This window comes from Hemicordylus capensis, chromosome 7 (genome assembly GCF_027244095.1).
Source record: "Hemicordylus capensis ecotype Gifberg chromosome 7, rHemCap1.1.pri, whole genome shotgun sequence".
Classification (NCBI taxonomy): Eukaryota; Metazoa; Chordata; class Lepidosauria; order Squamata; family Cordylidae; genus Hemicordylus; species Hemicordylus capensis.
Window position 1 is genome coordinate 21,202,877 of NC_069663.1, and position 20,060 is coordinate 21,222,936.

Sequence of the window (20,060 nt, forward strand, 5' to 3'; positions counted from 1 at the left end):
ATCCATTCGAGTGAATCTCCTCTCTATTCAATGGTTTTGAACTCAAATCAATTCGAGTGAGATTTGAATTTGAATCGATTCATATGGAATTCATGCACATTCCTAGGAGGGGTGCCTTCAACATTTCTTATGGTATTCTGTTCATAGTGTTTTGAACTCAAATCAATTCAAGTGATATTCGAATTTGAATTGATTCAAGTGAAATTTGTGTGCATTCCTAGGAGGTGTGCCTTCAACGTTTCTTACGTTGTTATGTTCATAGCGTTTGAGGGTTGGGTTGTTGTTCTAAAGAAATTCCCCTTCTGTGTCTGATGTTTCTTTTTTTCTTTTCTTAATGAAGACCCAGGAAACCTCCACAATGGCTGTCCAGATACCCTATGCCCTACGGTTCATCAGTGGGCACAACCTTTCTATCAATCCCGCTTGAGTGCTATCTGTAGGAGATGAGACTTTCGCTGCTTCTCATTTCCTCACCCCCTTGCAAATAAAAAAGCATTATTTGAAAATCTTCTTCCCTGTGTGTCAACTTTTTGGTCTTGAAACTCAAACTTCCAGGCTGAGAGGGAGGATGGCTCTGAACAGCAGTTGCAGGGGAGCAAGGGGGCATACTTTTTTCTCCTGCTTCCGAAGGACATCTGATGGGCCACTGTGGGAAACAGGAAGCTGGCCTAGATGGGCATTGGGACTGATCCAGCAAGCAAGGCTGTTCTTATACACCACAGGCTGCCCGCCCCCGCCCCCCCGCATTTCATCAGTCAGAAAGCTTTAGCCATAATCAGCTTCTGAAGCTACTAACATGGTCTGCTGAGCTGGTACATGAATAAAGTTATGCAATTTTCAGGCCTCCAGTGTTTATGCCCTTGTGGTTGAATACTTTTGCATGGTCACCTCCAAAGCTTCCTCTATTCTGTAAACAGAGCAAGTGTGTGTGTGTGTTTGTGTGTGTGTGTGTGTGTGTGTGTGTGTTACTTTTTGGTGGTTTCCTGAATATCAGCAAGTTTCAGGGGGCAAAGTTTTTCCAGGTGCGTTTCCCTACAGAGAGCACTCAAGATGTGGCATTTTCATAATATTTCTTTACTTACAAAGTAGCACAGAGAGGTGCAGACACATACCCAGACCAACAGTTCTAGTGATACTGGGAAGTGATCCTCTTTGTGAAGTCAAATAGCGAGTGTTTGGCATTTCCTAGACTACTGAAAGAGTCAGTGTTCCATTTCCTTTCCTGGCTGCTCACATCCTTGCTAAACTGTTTCATGCCAGAATCCAGGCCTCATACAATCCCTTTTGGGAGGAGGCGGTCAATATTTAATTAGATAGTAGTCACCAGCAATCAGCTGAATCATGAAAGAAAATGTTGAACACACAAATGACGATCGTGCGAACTGTCCTAAAGAATCGGAAACTCGGATTTTTCTCCATCAGGTTCTGCAATGTTTTCTGTAACATCAGCAGAGTCTGACTGAAGACACAATATAAGGAAAGGAGAAATGAGCAAAACAATAGGAAGCACCACAGATTCACAACGGTTCCCAGAGTAAAGAAAGAGGAAGTGAAGGTCTGTTCAGAACAAAATAGGATGTGGATAAGGAGGCAGTGATTACTGCTAAATCTGAGACACAGGGTTTATTACACAGAGATTAGTACTGTCTAAGGGGGCAACCAGCATAAATAGTCATCTTTCCACTATCGTTCTTGAACCCAACTCAAGAGAGAAAGGAGGAACTCAAAGATGAAGGTCCAGGTATTCGCTTGTTTTCTCCTCATCTGCCTGATCTCCCTGCACGGCCTCTCTTCTGCTCAAGGGGTAAGAAGAACCCTAAATTTACTACTTGGTAGAGGGGAAACCTGGAAGGGGCAGGTTTTATACATACTGAAAAAGAATATTACACTTTGGCTTGATCTGAGTAGGGGATGAGGCATAATGGGTTATGACAATGGCTTTATGGAGAAGGACCATTTTGAAGAGAGATTTGAAGGAATACACAGACTCTGTGTAATGTCTGTGTTGCAGCTTTTGGTACAAGGAACACTAAAGGACAAATGGTTTATCTGCAGGAGCAAGAGATCTGAATTTTAAACTTGTCCTGTGCCAATGGGAAGATCTCCAGATCCAGCCCGACGTCTGAAAATATTACCCCAATCCCACTAATCCAGCTAGTGGTGCAAAATGAAGACGCATCTCTTCTGCCAAACCTTTTAGTTAATTGATTTTTTTATTACTATTTTAATCTGGTTTTATGTTTTAACTGTTGAATTCTTGGTTTGATTTGTTCTTAGTTTGTTTTATACTGAAAACCTCCTAGAGACTTCGGTAGTGGGCAGTATACCAATTTATTAAATAATAAATATATAAATAAATAAAAATGGAGAGCGAAGCACCCAAGGAGTGGTCTGTGCTTGCCTATTTATTTATTTGTACAATATGTATGTCACCCCAAGCTTCCATTATTAACACTCAAGCTAAATTTCACACCTTTATTAACATTATTTATAATTCAGATTTCAAAGGACTTTTTGTGTTTCAAACATTTTCACATTTTTCTTTCGCGATTCAGCTTTGAGGAGCAGACCTTTAAAAACAGTGGCTGACATCCAGAGCAGATGCATCCTCACAAGGAGAGGTTGCTTTTAACTCAGACAGAGGAGTTAAGATAGCAGGAGAGGGTGCATGCCTTCAGCTCCTGCCTGTGGGCTTCCCAGGGGGAACCTAATTTGCCACTGTGTGAAACAGGTCTCTGGATTAGAGGGGCCTTGGGCCTGATCCCACAGGGTTATGTTCTTAGAGTCTTCCCAATCACCCAAATATGAACACAGGGGGAGTGATTTTTGCTGATCTCCACCGCCTCCATAAGTGCTCTTTGCCTTCCAGGAATATGTCCCTGAGGTCTGTGCAACTCTCAGGAACATTTTTCTGGAGGGCAAAGAGCATATATGGATGGGAGAACTGTAAAAATTGTTCTCTCCTCCCCCTGCACATATGCTCTGCTGCTGACAAAGAGTGCCTGTGGGAATGAGGCCCTTGGTGTGCCTGTAGCCTTGCAACACTGCTCTAATTGTCAGCCAATATATTTTAAGTTGTGTTTAGATAAGAGAATTTCTTGCGTTCTATGCCACTGATTTACTCTGCCTTATCTTGTACTCTTGAATTCCAGTTTAAGTAGAAGAGTTTCCAAAATTAAGAAAAGGGTACAAGGTGCACAATTTCTGTCAGGTTGGAAATAAGCAGGCGATTTTTTTTCCTGATGGGGAGATCAATTAAAGGTGGATTGAGTGAGTGAGTGAGTGAGTGCTGTCAAGTCAGTGTCGACTTTTAGCAACCACATACTGTAGATAGATTCTCTCCAGATGATGTCTTCAACTTGACCTTTCAGGTCTCTCACTGGTGCTTTCATTGCTGTCGTAATCGAGTCCATCTACCTTGCTGCTGGTTGTCCTCTTCTCTTTTTTTCAACTTTCCCCAGCATGATGGACTTCTCAAGGGAGCTGGGTTTTCACATAATGTGTCCAAAGTATGATAGTTTGAGCCTGGTCATTTGTGCTTTGAGTGAAAATTATGGATTGATTTGTTCTATGATCCATTGGTTTGTTGTCCTGGCTGTCCATGGTATCCTCAAAAATCTGCTCCAGCACCAAAGTTCAAAAGCGTCAGTACTTTTTCTGTCCTGCTTCTTCAAAATCCAGCTTTTGCATCCATAGTCATGGGGGGAGGGGGGAATTGTCCAAACAATTCTAATCTTTGTAGGAATATGCCTGGTGAAATGTTGTCAGCAGGCAGCAGTTAAACACAGATGTTCTAGGAGCCCATGTTTTATTTTGTTTTATTTCACCAGCTTCCCTAGCTCCCATCAAGAGCTCAATTTCTTTGATCATGCATGTTAGTCCTCATCTACGTTCTTCCTGGTTATACATCCCCAGCCCAGCTGCTGCTTGTCACATCTTCTGAGACAGATTCAGCATCGGAAAATCAAGTTGTTTTTTCAACCTTCACTTAAAATGATGCTCTCTCTTGCTTTCTAGAATATAGGCAGCTTTAATGGCAACACTGCAGGGAACAGCAGTTTCAACAACAATGATGGAGTAAGTGTCCCAAAATGCTGCTCTTTTTTGAGATGGATGGTGGGCTGATCAGTTGTGCTTAGCACTAACGTGAGATTCATTGGCTGACATTCAGACTCCATGGGTGCCTCAATGCCTGATATTCACACTAAAGTTGCCTGCCACACACCTGCAGGTGGAAAGCTTGATGCTGCTTCTCCTGCCAACCACCACATTTTTTTCTTTCTCCAAAGTATGCCCTGGAGAATAAAGTTACCTTCTGATATCTTGTACTTCCCTTTGCATTGTGGGGATTTGCTACAAAGTTATCACATGGTCAGATTCATCATATGGTGGCATGGCACCACCCTAATTGGCAACCCTACCTTTCTGTGTACCTTTCAATTCCCTTGGATTTACCCACTTCCCTGCCTGCTGCTGAGAGTGCTAGCTGTTTGGTACCCCAACTTTTCTATATTTATTTGCTCACCTAAGTTCTTCCCAGCTGTATATCCCAATTCTGATCCAGGTATTACTCCTCACATCTTCTGGCACATAGGGAAGTCATTCACACAATCAAAAACTGTGTTCTACCTAGGTTTGGGAGCTGTGTGTGCTCCCAATTTTCAGTTGTGTGGAAGCAACGTAGGAGGGAAACCTGGGTAGAAGTGATTGGGTGGAAGCAAGGTAGGAGGAAAAGCAACCCAGGTTTTTCTCCTACCTTGCTCCCACACAACCGAAAATTGGGAGCACACACAGCTCCCAAGCCCAGGGTGGAACACAGTTTTCGATTGTGTGAATGACCTCACTATGTTAAATTGGTTTATGGGGTTTAGATGGTCATCCATCTTAATGACGCTTTACTTCTGCTCCTTTTAAGAATGTAGGCCGCTTGAATGGGTACACTGGAAGGGAAAACAGCTTCAACAACAACACGGGAGTAAGTGTCACAAATTTCTTTGTGTTTTGCGATGGAATCTTTGCTGATCTGATCTGTTCTCTTCTAAGCAGAAAAAGGGACTCTCTCTTTAAAATTGTAGCAAACCTTTCAGTGAATTATGCTTATCATTGGAACTTTCCTGATGATTTTTGTTTTGAAGTAAAGTGACACATTTCCCCCCAGTATAGTTATCTATGAATACAAGTCCTGATGTAGTGTATTATCTTAGCCATGTTTAATGAATATGGAGATTGTAGCATTGTATTTTAGATGTATGACTATTAAACAGGGGAGATGTGTCCTCCCATGAATTATAAAGCAGTTTGGGGCATTACACTGAATTCAAAAAGGACAGATGATGATATTGGCAAGAATTATGGCAAGAATTATAACCACCATTATTCTTAACCCCCACTTTTTTCTATTTTTATTTAGTATTTAAATAACTGTTTGTTATTACGTGTGTGGCTTTTCCCAACAGACAATCCCTGGGTCTTCTAGAGGAGTAAGTATAAACTAGCAACTATGAGACATCTATTCTGGGACTGGATTAAAATTTTCACACTTCTTACTTGTTGATTATAAATGAACTGGCACTCAAAATCTCAAAGGCTATCTTCAGACAGTCTCAACTCTATCCCTTGGGAAATCTTCTTGGCTATCCTTTTGAGATCAGAAACTCGGTCTCTCATTCATATATCAAGCAAGTCTCATAAAGGTATTGGCTGCATTCACACATCACGTGGAATCAAGGGTGCAATGGACCCATGGTTTTGCTCCCACCACCGCTTTCCTTTCCTCTTTTGGACGACAGGAAGAGCACCCTCTCTGCAGGAAGCAAGACTGCAGAGAGGAGGGGTCACTGGCTGTGTGGGCTTCCTTCTTCCTTGAAGGATAGCCCCCACAGACAATCATGGAGGGAGAGAAGGAAAAGTTTCCTCCCTCAACTGTAATCCAGCCAAATATAGCCTCCAGTGAATGGAACAGAGACTGCATGGACCATCAGTTATGAGCAGTGAAACTCACTACAAACCAAGGATTCAAATTTGAGTCTCCTGAGCACAACCTTGGGTTGCACAATGGATGGGACTGGAATAGCTCCAATGTAATGGTAAGGAAACTGCAGGTCCCTGCAACTCTGGTCCCCATTATGTGTAAGTGCAGCCATTGTTGTGTTCACAGTTTGTGTGTTTGGGTTCCCTGTGGGAACTTGAGGTAGGAATGGAGTAGAGAAGGATCTGCAATATTCCAATATTCCAGATTATGTAGGAGAAATTAGCAAAACAATTCTAGAATCAGAGAATGCACATTTTATCGGTGAGGCAGGAATTTAACAGATGGTGCATTTCCTGACATGGAGATGAAATCAAAGAGGAGAACTGCACCTGATCTAATTCTGCCTGCTGGCAGTTGTTTGACACATTAGCCTTACCAGACTCAATCCCACTTTTCTGTGTGCTCATTGTGGTGTTTTTGGTCAATCCGTTCCTTGACCCAGTTCAGCTTTTGAATGCTGCTTTAGTTACTTTTATTCCAGTCCTGGAGTAGAGGAGAGGCTAACAAACAGCCAGCAGCATGAGCACAGAAATGCAGACTACACTTACTACCTCTCTATAAACAATATCTTTTCCAATAAACCATTAATATTCCTGATTCTGCTCCACTGCCTTATCCTTGCATACCACAACTCTTTCCTCTGGATTCTACACTCAAGACCAATATTCTACCTGCTTCCCAAACTCCTGCCAAGAGCACTGGCTGTTTGCTTACCGCAACTCATCTGTATTGGTTTGCCCACCCAAAATCCCCCCCAAGTGTACATCCCAGACCCTGATCCAAGAACTTCCCTTCAGATCCTCTGACACAGTTTAATCACGATTGAGCTAAAACGGAGTATCCAGTAACCCACGCAAATGATGCTGTTTCTGACCCTTTCCAGAATATAGGTAGCTTTAATGGCAACACTGTCGGAATCAACCGCTTTAACAGAACTGGAGTAAGTGACCAGAATTTCTCTGTGTTTTAATATTGTTTGTTAGCTGATTGGTATTGTTGTCTGCTTAACATAATGGTCTCTGATAAGCATTGTAAGAATAAATTTCAGAAAATTGAGCTTGTTTCTCATTGGAACTTTCATGATGTTTTGCCCCGAAGCCAAAGGATGTATTTACCTCCTCCTCAGATCTTCATTCATGCAAGTTCCCCCTGTGAACTGGGCAAAGAGGCACCCTATAAAGTGGTGATTAGGGATGTGTGAAGTGGCTCGATCTCGAGCTGGTTCAAGCTCGAACCAATTCAGTTCAAGGGCTCGACCTTGAACCAAACTAGGCCCAGTTAGGCTCGAGGACAGGCCGAATCTGCTGGGCCAGTTCAGGCTCAGTTCAGGGGTGCCAGATACCATTAAACTTTGTCTTAATAAAGGTCAACTTACTGCTGCTGACTGCTGCTGCAGCTGCGGGGGCGGTCCCCAGTGGCTCCCCCTCCCTCCACCAGCCTCCCCGCTAAGTCTCCAGTGGCCAGCTCAGCCCATTTTGGAACCGTTTGGGCCCTTTGGGGGCTACCGTGTATGCGTGTTGGCCATTTGCGTGACCCAAACCGGGCCCCTGTTGCTGGGGGCGGGGGAATATGCTCAGTTTAAATTTGAACCAAACCAGGCAAACTGGTTTTCTGCACATCCTTAGTGATTATTGTCTTAAATTCAATAGACAAAAGCAACTGTCCCCATCGAACTCCAGCACAGCATCATTGATTTTCGCAGGTGTCTACCTCCTATTTCATTGTAGATTGTGAGTTCCTCTTAAGACAGGGAACCACCTTACTGCAGCATATTTCCCTTTCCTCTGCAACATATTCCCCCTTTTTAATGGGAATATGCATATTTCCATAGGGAGAGAGTTGATTTGCAGTATTGGATATATAATTTGTGCTCCCATGTTTATGAATTGGATGAAAATATTATATTGAATATAGGAAGAGCTGGATGATGATGATGATGATGATGATGATGACGACAGTGGTTATTGTTAACCTCTGCTTTTTTATATTTATTTCTAGAACTTCACTAAGGGTCGTAAAGGAGTGAGTATCAGCAAACAAATGTGACCCAACTATCCTGAGACTGTATTAAAATATTCACACTGCTCACTCTTTGGATTGGAAACATTTCAGAGCTCAGTTCTGTTCAAGCTGAAGCTTTGGATGGGTTGGACACATCTTTTCATGTTCAGTACCTGGACTTGTTCAATTTCTGCTGAAGCACTGCCAAAGTGTGGGCATCTACCTGATACGAGGGAGATGACTCTCAGGGAACTAGGTTGCTCTCTTGAGGTCAAAGGAAGCTGAGCTGGAGAAGTTGAGAGAGGTAGAGAGGTGAGGGTGTCAACATTCCAGATCATCCATGTGGAATAGGAGTAGGACTAGGTAATGGATATAGTGTAGCGCATAACAGCTGACTGAAGAGTCAAGGAGAAAATGAACACACCAAAGTCACTTGGAGAGCGATGCATTGTACAGGTGTTTCTATGCTAATTCTAGAAGCTTCCAAGCCATGATGGGTGCACTGGAGTGCTTGGTTGTAAGTGAGAGCATAGATGTAGTGGTCATAATGAAAAGGTGATGGAATGGAGAGAACCTGTTGTCTATGTTTATCGCTGGATAGAAAGTCCATAGAAAGAATAGGGAGTAATGTTTTGGGGGTGGTGTGGCAGCAGCTATGTCTCCTATAATAAAAAGACGTGTTTCCGACTTATTTCTAAAGTTAACATCCTGTCAGCAGTAAAAGGGAAAGTGTAGGGGTTCATGGAACTAGCCGTCTTTCCACAGGGCTTCTGCAGTGCAGTAGCATTGCATTATTTGTTTTATCCTTGGCTCCTGCCTGGATATACACCAGCATCAAACTTCCAAATATAGGAAGCTGCTTTACACCAAGTCAGAACACTGGTACAGCTAACAACAACACGGGTCCAGCTAGCTCAGCATTTTCTGATCTAAGTAGCATCAAATCTCCAAATGTTTCTGGCAAGAGTCTTTCCCAGCCATACCTGGAGATGGCAGGGATTGAACTTGGATCCTTCTGCATGCAAAGCAGATGCTCTGCCACTGAACTATAGCTCCATCCCCAAATTAACCTACATTCCTTTCTCCATCCAGTTTCTTACCAGATACACATCCCAGAGTCTGATTCGGTCACTGTTATTCACATCTTCTGACACAGACTAAACATTAGCTGAGGTGCTCTTAGCCCTGGACTTCGGGGCAGTAGTCCAGGGCCTCCCCATCTCCTGGGGGCCGCCAAATCCTCTTTAGTCTGTCCTGGGTGGTGTGGTTTGTGCCCTCAAGTAAATATGTGTTAAAAAATGATGCTTAACTTGCAGCAGGGACCCCCTCCAAAAGGCCTTTAGGTCCAGGCTCCAAAATTACCTCGGTGCACCTCTGAGCACTAGGGAGTTGTCAGGTTTTCCTCATCATCCTCATAACGATGTTCTTTGTGATCCTTTCTAGAAATTACAGAGGATTTTTGGAAACATGAGAGGACCCAACAGGTTCACAAAACATGGGGTAAGTGCCCAGAATTCCTCTGTTTTGAGATGAATCCTTGGCTGAGTGATATTATTCTATTCTCAGAAGAACAATAAAAACGTTTTTTTAAGTTAAAAAATGTTTTTTTTTAAATGTTTTTTTTTAAGTCCTCTTTAAAATGTTAGCAAGATTTTCAGTGGTGTTTCCATCTCATGTAGGCTTTCTGGGTGACCCAAGTTCAAATCCCCATTCAGCCATGATACTAGCTGGGTGACTCTGGGCCAGTCACTTCTCCCTCAGCCTCACCTATTTCACAGGGTTGTTGTGAGGAGAAACTTAAGTATGTCGTACACTGCTCTGAGTTCCTTGGAGGAAGAGTGGGATATAAAATGTAAATAATAAAATAATTATAATAATTCAGTATTCTCATTCATTCTACAGTAACACATCATACAAATGTTGTATAATGGAGAACAGCTTTGTAGTACAGGTTCTTAATTTTTTTAATGGGAAAGGCTGCAGGGATTATAAACTGGATGAGATTATGTAGCACTACTATTACTACTACTACAGCTAATAATAATAAATACTCTTAATGCCCACTTTTTCTCTTTTTTTGCAGAACCGCAGTTGTGGAGGAATAAGTATCAAGCAAACAGGAACTGGGCGAGAGGCATGGCATCCCTCCAATAGCTGTTGCTGGTGTCTGCCTTTTAATTTTTATTTATTTATTTTTTAGTGTGTGAGCCCATTCCTGCATTTGTGGAGTTTGTAACAGCCCACATTGTTATAATTATTTGCTGTTGTCATTTGGATGCCTGTAGTTTGTGATTATACGTGGAGTATTTCTTCACTTTCAAGTGTGCCTCTGCATTTTTTTGCCTTGCCCATTCCACACAGGTTTTGCTCATTTTTCTTCTCCAAGGTTGCAGGCAGGCATCTCTCTCAGCCCTGTCTTGGAGATGCTGCCAGGGAGGGAACTTGAAACCTTCTGCTCTTCCCAGAGCGGCTCCATCCCCTAAGAAGGGGAATATCTTACAGCGCTCACACTTCTAGTTCGGCTTTGGGTGGGATACTTTAGAATGATTAAATGTGAAGAGCCCACCTCCCACAATCCATTCCACTCTGAGTAGCGGAATTTCTAAAATTAACGGAACATACAAATATTGTCTGAAAGGCAGGAAGTACTGCTTAGAGATGTGAGGATCGGGGGGGGGGACCCACCCACCCCCAAATAATGGAGTTTTCTTTCTGTTTTCCCTGCCAGGACTTCATATCTCTAGTGCTGCTAGGGAATTCAACACTTCCAGATTCACATGTCACAAAATGAGTCAACCCTGTGACTCACCACTGGGAGCATGCATTCATTGGAGCCAATGCTTTGCTCCAGCAAGTCACCTGACCCTGTCCTATGTTTGTTTCTTTTCTCATCCAAGTTCTCAGGAGACCCTCCATCCCAGGCCCTGATCCAACCATTGCTGATCACATCCTCCGACACAGACTAAGTACAGATGAATTCTTTTCCAGACAACCTCATAATGATTTTTTTCTGCTCCGTTCCAGAGTTTCATTGACAACAGAGGAGGAGCCAACAGCTTCAAAAACAATGGCGTATGTACCCAAATTCCTCTTTGTTTTGAGATGTATTGTTAGCTGATCAATACTGCTCTCTTCACAATAGAAAAACAGTTTCAGTTTAAAGTTTCAGCAAACCCTCCAGATGATATTTGTTTTAGCATGAAAGTACCAATATCCCCAACCTTAGATCTCCATTCAAGTTAACCATACAGTAGCATATTGTTTCAAGGTTGTTAGAAAACAGTTTTGCAGTGGGAGAATATAATTTTAAACAGGGATTTAAAAATTGTAAAATTAAAAATTATAACTTCTAAACATGTGTACCCCATGATTAAAAACTGGATGGTTCTATACATGAGATGCATGAAGGTTGTGATAAAAAAATAATAATAATGGTGGGGCACACTTAACCTCCTTTTTAATTGTTTTTCCCCCCAGAACACAAGTTATGGTTGTAAGGTACGTATCAGCCAGTAAAAGTAACCCATCTGTGCTGACACTGAATTGAAATATTCTCAGTGGCCGCATTCACACGTAACACGAAAACGGAGGTGAAGGGACCTCCGGTTTTGAAAACTGTACAGCTGAATGCAGACAACCACAGTTTCGTCAAAAATTGGACCCGTGGTTGGACCTACTTCACAGGGTTGTTGTGAAGATAAACATAGCCATGTATACCATTCTAGGCACAAATAAAATATGCAACTACTGACATGCACACAGACTAAGCACCTGGCAGGAAGTTGATTGATTTTCCCAGTCATCCATCAAATGCTGCTCTTTCTGCTCCTTTCTAGAACATAGCCAGCTTTATTGGCAACAGAGGAGGAGCCAACAGCTTCAACAACAATGGAGTAAGTGCCAAGAATTCCTCTCTCTGTTGAGATGAATTATGAGTTTTGCATTACTGCTGTATTATCAGATAAAAAATTGTGCCTCTTTAAAACTGGGGCTACTCTTTCAGAAGTTTGTGCTTCCTTCTTGTTTAGACTTTCTGCATGATTTTTGTTTTGAAGTGAGGCAATGCACACCCACCTGCTTTGGATCTCCCTTAGGCCACATTCACATGTCACATGAATCCAGAGTTGAAGGGGCCTCTGGTTACAATTTCAGTACGTCTGAATGCAGGCAATTATATTTCAGACTGAAAACTGACCTGTAGTTTCCTTCCCCAGACTCTGGTTTGAACCTTTGGTTTGTGGTGAGTTTCACCACCTGGACCTGCGGTTTAGTGGTGCCAGGGTTGTGTCTGGATGTGGCACCACAGTCTGGCTGCACTGCAACCAGGGTTGAGGCAGGAAGCTCCTCCCTTGCCCCATCTCCTACTGGCTGCCAGGGTTGTCCTTCAGTAAAGAAGGAATCCCAGGTAGCCAGTTCCCCCTTCTCTCTACAGTCTCGCAGAGCTCTCCATGACATCTGAATTTGGGTGGGAGAGTGGTGGGAGAGTACAACGGAACTGCAGTTCCATTGGACCCATGGTTTCATGTTACATACAAATGCGGCCTTAGTCTTGCAGTACCAAAAGATACAAAATTGGTGTACTGGCTAAAGAAAAAGCCATTTTCCAAGAGGGGAATAATTTTTAAATGGGAAGATGGGTAATATGTAATAGGGAGTCACCCCTCACTTTATGCTGGTCTATGACCATAACAAAGATTGATTGATTGAGTTCAACTCAAACCTGGTTCAAGTCGAACCTGCCGATTTGTTCGAGCTCTAACTGGACCGGCCCCCCAAAAGAGGGGAACGGCCCAAGCCCAAGTTCAAACCAGTTTGACAGCTCAAACCGAACCACCACCAATTCTAACAAACTGGATTGTGGTTTGGTTTGAATTCGGTTTGAATCTGAACCGAACTACCCATGCTGGTTCTGTGCACACCCCTATACTTGAGTAGCAGGGCAACAGCAACCTGGAATGTTGCTATTTTTTCATATATATATTTTTAACAAGAATGCAATGCACCCATTCCAGAACAGCAATGAGATAAGCCCTATTCAGACACTGTGTTGCACATGCATACAGTGGTCCGTACACATGTACATGTTTTTGTGTGTGAAGGATTATACATGTGTTGACTTTGACAGTGAACCTGGGTACAGGCCCCCTCAAATGTGGGGTACAGAGAAGAAGTGTACTTCTGTAGGCGCAGTATTTGGCATCCCTTGGAACCTGGAGAAGGCCTGACTGATGAGCCCATGGATTCCCTGGCACCCGATTTGAAAATCACTATGCTAACACTTTAAAAAAAATAACAACGTATGCACTTAAATGTATATATACAGTAAAAGAGTGTCTGGTTACAGCTGTTCCAATTATTTTTAAGTGCCGAGATTATGGTGTTTAGCTTTGGTGGGACTGATGTGGTTCCGTAAAATAGCCCTGCTTGGCTAGGTGCCTACCTGCTCCTCCCTCTTCAAAATAAACAGCAGTCATGAAGCTTACAAAAAGTCTAGAAGTGTAAAGTAAACTGACGCTGTTAAAGGCTGCCCATGAAAGTGCCGGCCACTCAGGGAAGTGGATAGCCACAAAACCCTAGTGTGTGCTTTTCTACTCTTTTTCTAGAATGGGGTTAGCCCTGAGGGCAACACAGCTGATGATGTCCTATTGATCCTTTATGTTCAGTGCATGGATCTGTGTACATGCTTTGCAGATACAGATCTGAATGCATGGGCACATTATGTTCGATTGCATGTACAGTAGTACACTTTCTGTCTGCACTAACAGCACGGTATTTGAGGGACCTGTACCCAGTTTCACGTTTAAAATCAATGCACGCACACTCATGCACACAAACACATTCAGAATAAGAGGAGAGCTAATCAGGCGGACCCTTCTTAGCCAAGGGGACAATTCATGCTTGCTGCCACAAGACCAGCTCTCCTCCCTTAGATCAGCTCTCTTTCCTTAGGTCCATGCAAGCATTTGCAGCCTTGGAAGCATACAGTACATTACCCCCATCTCCGCACAAGCCTCTGTTTCTGGCCAGGTTCTGATTTGCTGAGATTGTTTGTGATGTCTGAACCAGCATTCTGGGCATCCCTGGACTTCCGTCAGGGAACCTGACATCTCTAACTTACTTGAAATCTCTGTTACAGATGTCGGGTTGCCTGATGGAAGTAGGGCAGGATATGCCAAGATTGTTGGGTTTGGACATCATGATCAATCTTGGCATATCAAACCTGAACATAGGAACATAGGAAGCTGCCATATACTGAGTCAGACCAGTGGTCTATCTAGCTCAGTATTGTCTTCACAGACTGGCAGCGGCTTCTCCAAGGCTGCAGGCAGGAATCTCTCTCAGCCCTATCTTGGAGAAGCCAGGGAGGGAACTTCAAACCTTCTGCTCTTCCCAGAGCGGCTCCATCCCCAGAGGGGAATATCTTGCAGTGCTCACACTTCTAGTCGCCCATTCATGTGCAACCAGGGCAGATCCTGCTTAGCTAAGGGGACAAGTCATGCTTGCTACCACAAGACCAGCTCTCCTCCCGAACAAGAACAAGAAGTAGAGGATCATGTGGGGATGAGGGGCGCACACACTCTCAGGGCTAAGGGGGTTTGTGTGCATCACAGGTGCCACTGTACGTGTGGACCTATCCAAGGGCCTTTTTGCTGTCCCCGTGTGATGTCAGGCAAGGGCCTGTTGAGGGAGGAGAATGCAAGGAAGAGAAGCTCTACTACTACTAATGATATTTGTATACCGTTCTTCAGCCAAAGGTCTCAAAATGGTTTGCATAGAAAAACAAATAATACATAAATAAGATGGTCCCCTGTCCCAAAGGGCTCACATTCTAAAAAGAAACATGAGGCAGACAGCAGCAACACCCAGCAGAGGGATGCTGTGCTTGGGTTGGATAGGGCCAATTGCTCTCCCCCTGCTAAATATAAGAGAATTGCCACTTTTAAAAGGTGTCTCTTTGCTTACTTAGCAGGGGTACCAACTGACTCAGTTAGCAGGATACGGCCACCAAATTCAAGCGGCAACATTGGTTGTCTCTGGGGTGTGACTTTCCTTTTGGCCCTCCAAAGGGTCTGAAATGCTGACCCCCACCACATTTGCCCACCAATCTGAAGAAGTCCCCCCTCCCACCACCTTTTTAAAGAAGAAACCCTTCAGGTCCATCTGCACTGTTGATCAAAATGCACACGTTCCTCCACCCCACTGAGAAATTTTTAAAAAACTTCTCACCATGAACAAATTTAATGAGCTGTGTTTATTGTTCTGCAATTTTTTTTTTTTAATGCACACCCTTGCCCTAGAAGGAATGGGCATACTCTTTAGTCCGCTGGGAAACTAGATGAAAATCTTTACTCTCAGCAAAAGGAAAGGGAAGCAATGACGGGAGTGGCAGAAGGAGAACAGAGTGGAATTGTGATTCTTCACTCATCCCTGTAATTTAAATATTTAACCAAGGAAGGAATCTCTCATAGCTGTGCTTGTCATGTGGACAACGCGGAAACGGGAGGAAGTAGCTGTCTGCAACTGGGTGGGGAAAACTCATTGGAAATCACCAGCTTCCACCAACTTACTCTCTAGTGATTATGTGAAGCCACCAATATAATATAATATATAATATAATATAATATAATATAATATAATATAATATAATATAATATAATATAATATAATATTGTTTTGTTTGTGATATTTTTATACTGCCTGGGGTGTATATCTCTAGGCGGTGTACAACATTTAAAATATTCGCACATGACAAGGTTTCCGAATAGTCACACATTCAAATACATGACAAGAAAAACCATAGAATAAAATTATGAAAACAAGTTAAAAAAAATTATTACAATTATTAAAATCAATCATGTTAATACTGAGTAAATTGATAAACAGCTCTTCCCTTGAAATTCAAAATGGCCACTGGATTGTTCCTCCAGTGAATCTCTGGGGAAATAATTGGTAGTTAGAATTTCTCCCCCGCCCCCCTCGGTCTGGTTCTGCACATGACAAGGTTTCCGATCAATAACAAGCAGTGTGCAGAAATGTGATATATTTATTTGCAAGGCAAATAGCCCGAGAAATGTGAAGTGTGCATGTTTGCTGGGCAAATACAGAGTCAGAATCAAAAGGGTGGGGTGGCGGGGGGGAGAATGAGAAAACAAGACCCAGAAGTAATGCCTAAAGGTATCCTGGGAAAGCAAAGAAGGCGTGGATCCTTGATCATGGGAAAAAAGGACTGGCAGAGGTAGAGATTGGCTCCTTCTAAGGTTGACTCACTGGGCTCTGCTAACAGAGAACAGCACCACCCAAGAGGACACCCGGGATAAATAGAGCTTCTGCTCTGCCATTATCCCAAAACCCAACTCAAGACTGAACGGAAGGAAGAAGAAACTCAAAGATGAAGGTCCAGGTTCTGGCAGCCCTCGTCCTCATCTCCTTGCTCTCCCTGCAAGATATCATTGCTGCGCCTGCACCTGGGGTAAGAAGGAAGCCAGTTTACTGCATGGTGCTGGGTGGCCAGGAAGTACTCAAGGCTGGTGCGCGCACACACACACACACACACACACACACACACACACTGAATTTCATACAAAATCTGAAATCTGGCCACATTTCAGAATACTTTTGAAATGTAAAGATTTTTTTCCCCCTCCATGCTACGGATTGGGGGAAAAATGTTTAGAAAGATTAAATGTGAAGTGGTGTAGGGAGGAGCATTGTTCCCACATTCGAGTCCTCCGTTCCACTCTGGGGCGGCCCCTTCATGAGGCGAGGTGAGACGGTTGTCTCAGGCAGCAGATTATTGGGGAGCGGCAGGGTGGTACCCTCTACTGACCTTGAGAGAAATTTGACCCTTGCAGGCTTTTCAAGGAGTGCTTCTCCTCCTAGGAGGTTGCCTAATACTGAGTCAGACCATTGATCCATCTAGCTCAGGGTTGCTCAGCTTCGGTCCTCCTGCAGATGTTGGCCTACAACTCCCATAGTCCCTGACATAATCCCTTCAAATCCCATAATCCCTATTGGCCACTGTGGCTGGGGCTTATGGGAGCTGTAGTCCAAAAACAGCTGGAGGGCCAAAGTTGAGCAGCCCTGGTCTATACAGACAGACTGTCAGCGGCTTTTCCAAGGTTGCAGGCAGGAGTTTCTCTCAGACCTATCTTGCAGATGCCAGGGAGGGAATTTAGAACCTTCTGCATGCAAACATATAGGTGATCTTCCCAGAGCAGCTCCTATCTCCTAAGGAGAATACCTTATGGCACTCACATGTAGTATCCCATTCAACTTCAATTCATGGCAGAGCCTGCTTAGCAAAGGGGATAATTCATGCTTGCTACCACAAGACCAGCTCTACTTTCATGGATCCTCATGCTCCTTGCAAAGCTTACACTAACACAAGAGAAAAAGAGGCTGCAGGAGAATTTCCCTTCTCTCTGCTTCCCTCTTCCCTGTCCACCCATACAATTTCAAAGTTTTTAAAGGATGGATTTGAAAGAAGGAGGGACCTCACCAGGGATGCATAAGATTTGGTGTTTTTCCTCACGTGCCACAATACCTTGGGCATCTGTGCTTCCATTCTGCCTTGCGTTCCACTCTTCTTCAGTTCCAGTGTAAGTAGGAGAACATCTGAAACTAATTCCAGAACTAGATAATGAACCATCTGTCTGGCAGGCAAGAATTTAGTAGGGTGACACTTTTCCTGGTTGTGGAGACAAAACAGAGAGGGAGAATTGCACCCGCAGGCATTTAGTTAGTTGAGTTTATCTTGGTCAGTGGTCAGGAATTACAACGATTCAATGCTGCTGCTGCTGCTCAAAATTTAGCCACTATTTTAATTGCTGGATTCTGCCCTGCCAACAAGTATGTAACGTAAAATGATTCAGAGCATCCTGGTGAATAATATGTTAGGGGTTATAAACAAGTTCCAAATTTCACAATAAGTTCATGATTTTTTTCTTTTTTAAACATGTTCAGTTGATACGACCTCACCTGATCCATGGGGAAAAACTCTTTCCTCAAATTGTATTTTAGGAAATTTACTGAATAAAATTGCTGAGGGCAAGGCATGGGAGCTCTGCTGAGCAAGCCTGTCCTGCTATTCAATCCACGGTCCTTATATTTTTATTGGTTTTTCTGGATCCTTTCAAAAGCTCTAGAATTTGCCTGTCCTAACAAAGCTTGGTTTGCCCATCCAATTATTTCCCTGGTTTTGCATCCCTGACAAAGATCCAGCAACTGCTACTCACTGCCTCTGGCATCTACTAGGAGCCACCCCCTCCCCGCAAATCCTCTACTTAAATGGTGATATTTCTGCTCCTTTCCAGAATGCCGGTAGCTTTAACCAGAACGAGGGAGGCGACAACAGCTTCAGCAACAATGGAGTAAGTGCAGAGAATAAGTGTGTGTTTGAGATGGGTCTTTACTTGATCCATTGTTTCTTCTCCAACTAAAAATTATTTCCCTAAAGTTGTAGCAAACCTTCCAAATGATGTTGCTTCTTTATCTGGTGGAGTTCCCAGATGACTTTTTTGTTTTTAAGTCAATGCTATGCTAGTCTTGGCTGTGGTGCTTCAGTTATTATGAACTTTATATTTTGGGACATTCTTAACCCATGTTTTTTTTCTTTTTTCCCCCCAGAATGGCCCTAGTGGTGGCGTAAGTACCAGCAAGCGAACTTGACTCATTTTTTCTGACACTGCATCAAAAATATCTTTATACTTATTGATTGGGATGTAATGTCACTCCAAATCTCAAAGGAATATCCAGACATACTCAGCACTGGCTGAAGGGAAGCCAATTATTTCTTCTGGGTTGGAAATGTGATTTGTGACTATCAAACAAATTGAGATTTTGAGTCACCAGCCAGGATGACTTGAACAGTTGAATTGTTGTAATGCTTTTTTTAGAACTGCATAGATTTGGGGCTGTATGCTTTGTATCTTGTTGTTAGGCAGTTGGAGCGGGAGTGGAGTAGAATTGATATGAGACAAATCACAAGTTATTGAGGCTGGGGTTGATGGGAGTTGTAGTCACAGTTGGAGAGCCCAGATTTCCTCCCCCTACACTAGGAAACTACAATGTTTTTTCCGGTCACCCACCTAATGAAGTTCTTTCTACTCCTTCCCAGTAGGAGTCATGAAGAAAGAAATAGTCTTAACAATCATAACACTAGCAATGATGATGATGACAATTGATAATTTTTTAACCTCAGCTTTGTTTTGTATTGTTTTCACAGAAACCCTGGTGGGGATTTGGAGTGAGTATAATCCAGTGAATTAGACTGATCTATTCTGACACTGCCCCAAAATATTTTACCTGCTCACTCCTTGGGCTCTAAGACTATCAGAAAAGTTGAGATTTTGACGTCATCAAAGCTTGGATAGTCATCCAAGCCAGCCTGGATGACTTGAATTATTGAATTGTTGCAACGTTCTTTTAGAACTGCATAGATTTGGAGCTGCATGCTTTCTATCAGGTTGATGGGCAGGTGGGATGGGAGTGAAGTAGAACTGAGAAGGATCACAATTTATTGAGGCTGGAGTTCATGGGAGTTGTAGCCACAGCTGGAGAGCCCAGATTGCCTCCCTCTACGCTAGGAAACTACAATGATTTTTCCAGTCATTCACCTAATGAAGTTCTTTCTACTCTTTTCCCAGCAAGAGTCATGAAAAAGTAATTTTAACAATAAAAACACTAGTAATGATGATGATGACAATTGATAACGTTTTTAACCTCTGCTTTCTTTTCTTTTGTTTTCACAGTACCCCTGGTGGGGATATGGAGTGAGTATCATCCAGTGAATTAGACTGATCACTTCTGACAGTGCCCTAAAATATGATCCCTGCTCACTCCTTGGGCTCTAATGATATTAAAAATACCAAAGAGAGTCTTCAGAGAGGCCTAGCCCCTAGTAGAAGTAAGCTTGCCACGAGCATACCTTCTGGATAGGACAGACAGCCTAGAAAAATCAAAATCATGAAGGTTGGTAAAGGTGCTGCTTTTCACACTATTTGCTGCTTTGAAATCCATGCAGAAATGT

The 20,060-nt window shown here is 43.1% G+C and overlaps 1 protein-coding gene across 3 annotated transcripts in view; it reads left to right on the forward strand.

Annotated features, from left to right (window-relative positions):
* Window positions 1-1,516: 1,516 nt before the first annotated feature.
* LOC128332432 (insoluble matrix shell protein 4-like) overlaps window positions 1,517-20,060 on the forward strand; it is a 28,872-nt gene continuing 10,328 nt past the window's right edge. The window contains exons 1-15 of one of the 3 annotated variants that reach the window (XM_053266700.1): window positions 1,517-1,804; window positions 4,018-4,077; window positions 4,916-4,975; window positions 5,457-5,480; window positions 6,915-6,971; window positions 8,030-8,053; window positions 9,476-9,532; window positions 10,116-10,166; window positions 11,057-11,104; window positions 11,510-11,530; window positions 11,869-11,925; window positions 18,346-18,402; window positions 18,659-18,676; window positions 19,257-19,277; window positions 19,783-19,803. In XM_053266700.1, the coding sequence (XP_053122675.1) occupies window positions 1,730-1,804; window positions 4,018-4,077; window positions 4,916-4,975; window positions 5,457-5,480; window positions 6,915-6,971; window positions 8,030-8,053; window positions 9,476-9,532; window positions 10,116-10,166; window positions 11,057-11,104; window positions 11,510-11,530; window positions 11,869-11,925; window positions 18,346-18,402; window positions 18,659-18,676; window positions 19,257-19,277; window positions 19,783-19,803 (651 nt within the window). In that variant the 5' untranslated portion in view covers window positions 1,517-1,729. The remainder of the gene's footprint in view (window positions 1,805-4,017; window positions 4,078-4,915; window positions 4,976-5,456; window positions 5,481-6,914; window positions 6,972-8,029; window positions 8,054-9,475; window positions 9,533-10,115; window positions 10,167-11,056; window positions 11,105-11,509; window positions 11,531-11,868; window positions 11,926-18,345; window positions 18,403-18,658; window positions 18,677-19,256; window positions 19,278-19,782; window positions 19,804-20,060) is intronic. The other 2 variants (XM_053266701.1, XM_053266702.1) reach the window with 2 other exon arrangements.